Source organism: Azolla caroliniana, unplaced genomic scaffold (genome assembly GCF_043228905.1).
Source record: "Azolla caroliniana isolate FFs.n. ecotype wild unplaced genomic scaffold, voAzoCaro1.0.p SCAF_5, whole genome shotgun sequence".
NCBI lineage: Eukaryota > Viridiplantae > Streptophyta > Polypodiopsida > Salviniales > Salviniaceae > Azolla > Azolla caroliniana.
The window spans coordinates 49318-58914 of record NW_028230440.1 but is presented as its reverse complement, the minus strand read 5'-3'; the positions used below and the strand labels follow the sequence as shown (position 1 = coordinate 58914).

The 9597-nt window shown below is 39.9% G+C and overlaps 2 protein-coding genes across 2 annotated transcripts; both read right to left on the bottom strand.

Annotated features, from left to right (window-relative positions):
- Positions 1–261: 261 nt before the first annotated feature.
- Positions 262–3842, bottom strand: LOC147863401 (uncharacterized). Its single transcript, XM_087319284.1, has 5 exons — positions 3271–3842; positions 2649–3130; positions 935–1021; positions 394–514; positions 262–325 (listed from the first exon to the last, which is right to left on the bottom strand). The coding sequence occupies exons 1-5, from the start codon at positions 3840–3842 to the stop codon at positions 262–264; spliced, it is 1326 nt and encodes a 441-aa protein (XP_087175410.1).
- Positions 3843–6062: 2220 nt separating this feature from the next.
- On the bottom strand, positions 6063–6857 carry LOC147863400 (uncharacterized). Its single transcript, XM_087319281.1, has 2 exons — positions 6727–6857; positions 6063–6549 (listed from the first exon to the last, which is right to left on the bottom strand). Exons 1-2 carry the CDS (start codon positions 6855–6857, stop codon positions 6063–6065), a joined length of 618 nt encoding a protein of 205 aa, XP_087175407.1.
- Between the last annotated feature and the right edge of the window lie 2740 nt (positions 6858–9597).

Sequence of the window (9597 nt, the reverse complement as noted above, 5' to 3'; positions counted from 1 at the left end):
ATTTCTTAATTATTTGTATCTGAGAGATGATGACTATGACGATGGTATATTAACGTTGCTGTGTGAGCAACCTATAAAATTAGCAATCCTTACATGTAATCCTCCTAATCACATAGTTGGGGGGTTCAAAAATGGTAGGACATAAAAGAAAACAAAGAGCAAATGTTAAAAAATAAGCTAGTTGCCAAATTTCGTTGATTTGATCTTCCATAAATTTTATGTTGTTGTCGTATAGATGACCAAAATGCATACCTATTACATTCATGATGGTACCATCCAGGTGGCAGCTCTAACATAGGTCACATATGAAATATTAACAGTAGCACTGATCATTGCATAAAACATAGGTTGATATAAAAAAAACTGACATTATTCCGCTTATTCTTACATCACAGAAATAGATCCCCTATTAGGAAGTAAAACTCCTCATTCACATTCTCAAATGGAAATAAATGCATGTCTTGATACTTCTGTTCTTCGAACATATCATCTCTGTGTAATAAGGATGGTTTCCCTGACAAAAATATCACATATTTTTCAAATAAGTGAATAACAAAATCATAATTTTCAAAGCATAAATTAGTGTATCTCTGAGGAAGATATAGTTACTTTGTAGGTCTGATCACGAGTCACATCAAGTACTTTCATTAAAAACTTGTATGACCTTTTGAAAATAGTGCATCCTTGGAAAGCTTAGCAATAGGGAAAAAATAGGACCCAAATGCAAGGTTTAACCATAGAATAGATTAGCATTAGGGGAAATTTGGACGATAAAAGTAAATAGCCTTTTAACTACATCCTGTTAAGACCCTAACACTCTTTATTTAGTATTGAGGAACAACACCTCCAATTGCCTATTAAAGGAAGTTTCACTTTCGAGAAACTCTCTTCTCGAGACGTTCAATCACATCGCCAACTGAGTCATGTGGCACACCAGCGTCCTCTTGCTTTTGCCCCAATGGATGCATATCAACTACATTCATCCTCTCTAATTGTGTATTGAGGGTACTTTGAAGAAAGCCTGATGGACATAAACAAATTTAATATCATATAAGCATATATCTATGTTTATATCTATATCTATATCTATATCTATATATATATATATATCCAACACTTTTAGGACAATATAATTTCCTCAAAATTAAAAATAAAAATCAATCATTTCATTTTTTTGTCGAAACGATATCAAAACGGCTCACTCACCTAAAGGTATACCAAATGTAGCACCCAACACCGAGCCTAATAAAGCCGATCGTATCCGCCAAGAGAATGAACCTGGCACTGAGAAAAGACATTTGAAATGTTATTTTCGCTCTGGAAGTCACCTTTTTGTGAGAAAAAAGGACTTCATTTAGTTATGCTATCCACTTCTATTTTAAAATGATGGAGAGGAGATTTTAATATTAACCTAGATCTTGACTTTTATAAACAAAACATCATGGGATCAATGAGAACTCGGCCAACATGTTACAGAATATACTGTTTGTTTATGATTCGGATGTAAGATTTCATGTTTGACTTTCATATTTGCTAATTAGATTTTAATGATGCATTGTATGTTCTTGTATTATGTATACACATACACACACAAACACACATTTACATATAACTGCATATAAACAAAAGAAGAAGAGACGAGTTCCTCCAAAACTGAAAATGAAGAACAAAGAAAATCAAGCATCTATTTGTATCGTCAGTTTTAAGTTGCCTTATTTATCATGCATTGCCCAGATAAAATAACTATACCAGCAATAATGACATAGTTATTAAACTCACATTAATATTATCTGAAACAGGAGCAACATAATTTAAAATCCGGTGGGGAATCATACAAATAGAGAGAACACTCTTTTCATCATTTAAGATACAAATACAACCAAGAATTGGCCAACTCAAAGTGAATGGGTGTTGCTATAACTAGGTAAGAAAAATGATACCAAAAGTATCGCATCAAAATCATTTTAGCCATCCAGGCAGGCATTCATACTTAATACATGCCTATACACATACATGCAGGCAATGAAATATTGATATGAAAAGAAAAAAATTGAATACATATCAGTGAAGTACAATGAATCCTTTGAAGCTTCCAAGAAATGTCTTTAGAGTCTCATTTACTTGCATGTGCTAATATATAAAGCCACTGGTTCAATATACATAGATACAAAATGAAAAAGATTGAATACATATCACTGAAGTATAATGAATCCTTTGATGATATCAAATGTCTCTGAAGTTTAATTTTCTTGCATATGCTAAGATATTGAGCCACTGGTCCAATACGAAAGAGCCATTACATTACAAAATGAATACACTTTATTGCCTTTTAAGATGCCTACATTTGTATGTGCATGAGCTCATTGCGTGATTGATACAAAGCTCAATCCAAAAATGTTGAAGCATATTTTCTATTTCTCACAAAAATGTGGATGCACGAATCCTTTAATTAACTACGCAGATGGCAAAACTGACAGTTACAAGCGTGTATATACATAACTAAAATCATACAGACTATGCTACTATGGAATTATATTCTCACATTGTAGGTATTTCATGTCGAAGCTGCTGAACGATAATCTTCCAAGAGAGTGAACGAAACAAGGTAAACATACACGTGGATATACATTTCCTATGTATCTAATTACCTTTTTTAACTGGGACAGGCCTTATCATCCAAACGTTCTTGTAACGCACTGATGGTTTTAAAGTCACTACATCCGACAGCTCCTCGAAGATGAAGGCCAGTAGTGACTGATGGCCTAGACTTTTCAAGTCAAGTTCAAGTCCGGTGTCCAGCAAAAAATGTCTACGTATCAAGGAAATGTCATAGCCAGCATTCCCTCTCACCTTTTTGGTTATCCAAGCTCGTAGAATCCACATCATTTCTTCTTCAGGGGATATAAACTTGAACATGGCTTTTCCTTGTCCTTTCTTCGTACTTGTGTTACCTACCTTTCCTGAACCTGAAATCCTCTCCAAGTTTCTAGTCAATGGGACCCAATCCTTTTTGTGAAACAATATCCAACTCCTGTTCTTCAACAGGTTAAAGAAGTGAAGAATTTCTGCCACCGAATAACCACTGATGATCGGGATACCAGATTTCTTCAAAATCTGAGCGGCTTCATATCTGCACGCATTTCATCCCAACTAAAAAAAGGCTCTACCATAGTGATTAACAACCTATTTAAAACACAAGATCTCGCGCATCGAGTTATCCTGCGAACTACTCACATACAAAAGACACACAGAAAGCGCTTTCCTACGTACCGGCTATGTGATTTTGAAAACAATTTCCATTCCTTGTCATCACGCAGATATTGACGCATCCTCTTCCAGCTCCTACCAGAATAGTTATGTTGCGTATTATTTAAATCCACACAATGCCAAAGCTCGGTATTCAAAGGTAGATACACCCATGTCTTTCCTGGGGGTACATTCACCTTAGCAATCAGTTCCATTTCTATGGCTTGTGACAATAGGCCTCCTATGTCTTTCTGTCCACCCCGATAACGTGACCACTCTTCCAAATTCCGGAGAGTGGGCATCAGATGATCGTCCTTAAGTGACCTGAAAGCATTGTCGATCTCCTTCTTCAATCCAGCACAAGAGGCAGCATGCACTGGTTGATCGGCACGTCGAGGTTCCAACTGTAAGTTCGGCTTGGGCAAGACTTCAGTATCGCCGAAGACATCGACATCCACAGAAGTTTGGTTGAACTCCAGAGTGGAAGAGATGAGGGCGGACCTTATGTTTTGGGCAATGGCGTGAGGGTGCTCCGCTACCTGCGCCGGAACAGGGCAGCTCCCGACGTCCCACATCACTGAGATCTTCTTCCCCATCGCCAGGAGGCCTTCTTCTACAGTCTTTGATGATGAGGCGGGAAGGTGGCAGGCTGGAGCACTGGATGTATAGAAAGAAGAAGGAAAAGAGACATGTACATAGTATGTATATCTGGTCGCCGTCTCGGTCTCTCTCTCTCTCTCTCACTCATTCATTCCAAACACAAAAGAGAGAGAGAGGGCTGCTGGAAAAGAAGCAATGATATCGGCACTACGTGCATATATGATTGATTGAATTGCTAGGATACATAAATATATTTAGGAGAGGGCGAGAGGGCCGCCGGCTTCTTGAATGAATGCTGGGATGTACACATACATGTTGTATCTATCTCGATACATACATATCCTTAAGAAGGAGGTACCGTCCGTCCACCAAAGAAAGAGAGACTAACCAACCAATTGACTGACTGTTACCAACTAACTAACTAAAAGGCCACCAATCGACTACATACAGCCTCATGAGAAGAGTTTGATATGACCGTAACAACCTCTTGCATCTAGTACGCTGTAGTTTACTTTTGTCTATAGAGCTGTTTGTGGTTTTATAATGTTCGTACGTGCACATTGCTTTGAATTCCCAACATTCACTTGTACTTTTCAATGGTGTTCCCCAAAACCAATTGTCAACAAATAGATGTATTTTTATTGTCCACAATAAACCGATTTTGATATGTGATAGATTTAAGTTATAAATGTGGAAAGTTTATTTCTAATTGGTGCCATCACCATGTGAGAATAATATTGCCTTTGAACATAACATAAGAGTTATCCTTGTCAATTCATTAATTCTGTTACAACCATTTATTATAAAGTAGTTTTTAGATAATAATAAAAACAATATCCTGATATCCTTGGAACAATATGGGTTGCTAGAATGAAAAGCAACAATGACCATGTTTAATCCTCAAATGATAAGTTTGTATATATTGATTATCATTCACATGTATATATTAACATTCACATTTGAGCAACCTATAAAATTAGCAATTATTACATGTCATCCTCCCACTCGCATAGTTGCAGGATTCAAAAAAGGTAGCACTTCAAAGCAAACAAAGAGCAAAAATGTTAAAACATAAGCTAATTGCCAAAGTTCACTGCTTTGATCTTCCATTAATTTTATGTAGTCGTATGGATGACCAAAATGCATATCTATTACATTCATGATGGTACCATCCAGGTGCCAGCTCTAACATAGGTCACATGTGAAATATTAACACTAGCACAAAATTTGATCATTGCATAAAACATAGGTTGATATCAAAAAAACTGACGTTATTCCGCTTATTCTTACATCACAGCAATGTATCCTCTATTATGCAGCAAAACTCCTCATGCACATTTTCAAATGGACATAAATGCATGTCTCGATACTTCTCTTCTTCGAACGTATCATCTACATCTGGAAAAATGGCAGTTAAATCTTCTTAAAACGTTTGTGGAAAAACCAAAGTGCAATAAGGAAAAACCATTTGTTTGGTCTCATGGGTCAAATATTGGACTCCCTGTGGATGTGAAGAAATATCTGTCAATGTATGTTATATAACGTAATGAGAATCAAATGGCAAAGAACTAAAGAGCTCAACTAGTTTTGAAATGTTATATAGTACTCGACGCGGACATGCAAAACACAAGTGACATAACTTTGGCAATAAACCATAATTTTATATGATCATATTCTCTAGTTTTGATTTCGTTGCATAAAAACTCATAGTCGTTCATTATAAATATGGAAGACATCTTTTCCCACAATCTAATGATTTTGCTAGAGAATAGAAGGTAGCTCATTGTGAGGTTGATTCCTATGACTTTGGGAAAAAACATGGCTGAGGCCACCCATTAGTCTTGGTTACTGTTGCCTATGAAGATAACAACTTCAAGCACACACTTATTGGTTACCTAATAACTCAAACAAAATTAACAAAATGCAAGTACAAAACTCAGATTCAATTAACTAAGGTCTACAATTCCAAGAGGCATGGAAGCAAACAAGCATGTTTCAAGAAGAGTGGATAGACGAATTTCATCATTAACTAAGCAGAAGGCAAAACTGATAGTTACAAGCATTCAAATATCTTAAAAAATACAGGCTAAGCTAAAAAGGTGTACTATACTCACATTGTAGGTACATATTTCATGTCGAGCTGTTGAGAGACAAATCTTTCAAGGCATTGCACAAACCATGGTAAACATATGCGTGGTCATATATTCTTGTTATATCTAATTCCCTTTACGGCGGGTAGGCCATATCAAACAAACGTTCTTGCAACGCACTGATTGTTTCATAGTCACTACATCCGACAACTCATTGCGGATGAGGGCCCCTAGTGACTCATAGCCTAGACGTCGCAAGTTAAGACGACGTCCAGTTTCCAGCAAAAAATTTCTACGTATCAAGAAAATGTCATACCCATCATTCCCTTTCACCGTTATCATTATCCAAGCTCGTAGAATCACCATCATTTCTTCTTTAAAGGATATAAATTTGGTCATGCCTTTTCCTTGTCCTTTCTTTGTAGGATTGTTATCTACCATTCCCGAACTGGAAATCCTTTCCAAGTTTCTAGTCAACGGAATCCAATCGCTTTTGTGAAACGAAATCCAACTCCTGTTCTTCAATAGATAAAGGAAGTGAAGAGTTTCACCCAACGAAAAGCCATTGATGACCGCGATACCAGATTTCTTTAGAATTTGAGCGGCTTCGTATCTGCACACATTTCATCCCACTTAAAAAAGAACTCCACCATAGTGATTAGGAACCTATCTAATACAAAAGATGTCGTACCACAACAAAAGACAAAGAGAAAGTGGCTTCCCCACGTACCGGGTCTGTGATTTTGAAAACAATTCTCATTCCTTGTCATCTAGCATATATTGGCGCAGCCTCTTCCAGGTCCTACCAGAATAGTTATGTTGCGTATTATTTAAATCCACACAATGCCAAAGTTGGGCATTCGCAGGTAGATACACCCATGTCTTTCTTGGGGGTACTTTCACCTTAGCAATCAGTTCCATTTCTATGGCTTGTGACAAAAGTCCTCCTATATCTTTCTGTACCCCGATAACGTGACCACTCTTCCAAATTCCGGAGAGTGGGCATCAGATGATCGTCCTTAAGTGACCTGAAAGCATTGTTGATCTCCTTCTTCAATCCAGCACAAGAGGCACCATGCACTGGTTGATCGGCACGTCGAGGTTCCAATTGTAAGTTCAGCTTGGGCACGTCGAGGTTCCAACTGTAAATATAAGGAAACATCAAACCACGAAAACGAAAATACATACTACTATTGAAAATGGAAATGGAAATGATGTTTTTTTCTTTAATGTTCGATGCCATTTTTAGCTACAATGATTACAAAATGTTCTTTCTTCATTGTCAAACTTGTTCATTGATTGTGTACCAATTAGATTCCAATGAGCTCTAACGACGACAAAAGAATCAAAGTAATCACAAAAATATTCGTTCTCATAATGCATCTTTGAGGTGTTAATGATTGCCCTTATCTTCACTCGAGCCACACCCTTGTTCTTCACAAATAAGTGTCTTCTACTAGATAACAAGCACTAGAAAATTCACAAACAAAACAAAAATAGCGTAAAGGCAAAGCACGTCAAGATACTATTTTTTTATACATATTTTGATATACCATTACTTTCATTGAATAAGATTTAAAAAAGAAATTGCCCATATAAAAGGTAAGTTGATTATGGAGTTTGTTCATTCAAATTAACAAACAATGCGTGATTGCATTGCCGGCTAGGAATAGATGAGTTTAAAGTTATTGTGAGTGTACACTAGTACTTTGTGGACCTCTCTATCTAGATTCTACATAGCTTAGTGTCGAGAGAGAAGCTCAACATCGGCCGGATCGGCTAAAGAAGCTGAGGACCGGATCGGTTGGGACCGATCGGTTAGGCCGAGTGCGTAAACTGGGAGGTCGTTAGGAAAGATATTCTGTGAGGAATATATTTGGGAGTTTGTGTAGGAGCTCTTGATGAGCATTGAAGTATTGTCAGTACTTCGGTCAGTCCTTCTAGGACTTGTATAAAAGTGTTCACTGAGCACGTCTTATGTATAAACTGAGTATTATTGTTGAATATAGTTTCTGTGTTTCTCTCTCTGTCTCTCCTGCGTATACCGTGTAAGCCCAAGCTCTCCATTGAACCTGAGTTTCCTTCCTCTGTTCTGTCTTCATACCTGCTTCCACACGTTACTTTCTACATGGTATCAGAGCGCGAGGGTTGAGAACCTCTCTGCAGCCGACACAGCTTGACGAAGAAGAACAAGAAGAACAATGGATAGAGGCATGGCGAGCTTGCTTCCAACAGAGAAGCTCGATAGAACCAACTACGCGTCTTGGTCCTACAAGATGCAGCAGTACCTACTCGGGCACGACTATTGGAGTTATGTCGAAGGAGCTAATGACGCGGCACCCGAATCGACACACAGAGACTTCCCATCGTGGGAGCAATCTGCGAGCAGGGTATTATACTGCTTCGCGTCATGTGTGGGCGAACAGCTATTGAGCTATGTTCGGGATGCAAAGACGCTGAAGGGTGTGTGGGAAAATCTGAAGAAGATTTTCGCCACGAGCACCACAGCCAGGAAGCTTCAGCTCCGACAGGAGTTGAGCAACCTACGACAACGCGATTTGTCGGTGGCAGACTATACCTCGAAGATCAAGGATATCTGCGACTCCCTTGCCTCCATAGAGGTGAACATCAAGGAGAGCGAGATGGTCCAGATCTGTCTCGGAGGTTTGGCATTGAAGTTCGGAGCGTTCCGAACGACTGTGTGTACCCGGGAGAATACGCCGTCCTTTTTCGACTTACAGTCGATGCTCCTTGTAGAGGAGAACCACGCGGGTGCGTCTACAAGCACGCACGCCGATGGCAGAATGCTGTACACGGAGGGAGATAGGCCCCGTGGACGTGGAGGACGAGGCGAGTCGGGGCACAATGAAGGCGGCCGACGAGATCAAGGAAGAAGGCACCGAAGTGATGCCGATAGCAACTCCGGACCCTTCGGAAACAGGGGGAGTCGAAGCGATGAGAACCGGCAAGGGAAGGCCATCGCGGAGTGCTGGTACTGTGGCAAGAAAGGCCACAGGGAAAGTGAGTGCTGGAAGAAGCGCGTCGATTCGGAGAGAATCGGTTCTGGAAACGGCTCCGGAGCTACCCACAAGGGAAATCGGCAGCGATCGCACTACGCCAAAGACTCTGGGAGAGTCGGAGAAGGGTCTGTCTTCGTGACGAGACACGAAGCAAACTCAATGAAACAGAGCACCCCGAGATCGGATGAGGTGTGGTATGTAGACTCCGGCGCGTCAAACCACATGACGAGCCATAAGGAGTGGTTCTCGTACCTTGAAAAACCGGTACAACCCGAAGTAGTCGCAACTGGAGACGACACTCCACATCCGATCGCGAATGTCAGAGAAGTTCCCCTTAGCCACGTCGAGCAGAAAGGGAAACTCATGAACGTGCTGCACGTTCCGACAATCACGAAGAACTTGGTCTCGGTTGGACAGATCGTCGACCAAGGGATGGAGGTTCGGTTTACACACCTCGGGTGCTTCATTGAGGAAGAAGGTCGTGTGATTGCGCAAGGGCGCAGAGACGGGAGGATGTTCATCCTCGACTCCACTGACGGCGGCACCGCAATGTTCGCGAAGGGACAAAAGACCGAGTCGGACATCAACTTGTGGCACAAGCGGATAGGCCATGTCAACCACCAGCGGCTTCAAGATCTGCA

Excerpts from the sequence above, each read along its gene's own strand:
- LOC147863401 (XM_087319284.1), bottom strand. The coding sequence starts at position 3,842 with ATGGGGAAGAAGATCTCAGTGATGTGGGACGTCGGGAGCTGCCCTGTT. Across the intron at positions 3,131-3,270 it reads TTTTCAAAATCACATAGCCG|ATATGAAGCCGCTCAGATTT; the intron begins GTACGTAGGAAA and ends AAATGCGTGCAG. Across the intron at positions 326-393 it reads CTAATAGGGGATCTATTTCT|TGCTACTGTTAATATTTCAT; the intron begins GTGATGTAAGAA and ends TGCAATGATCAG.
- LOC147863400 (XM_087319281.1), bottom strand. The coding sequence starts at position 6,857 with ATGGAACTGATTGCTAAGGTGAAAGTACCCCCAAGAAAGACATGGGTG. Across the intron at positions 6,550-6,726 it reads TCTGGTAGGACCTGGAAGAG|ATACGAAGCCGCTCAAATTC; the intron begins GCTGCGCCAATA and ends AAATGTGTGCAG.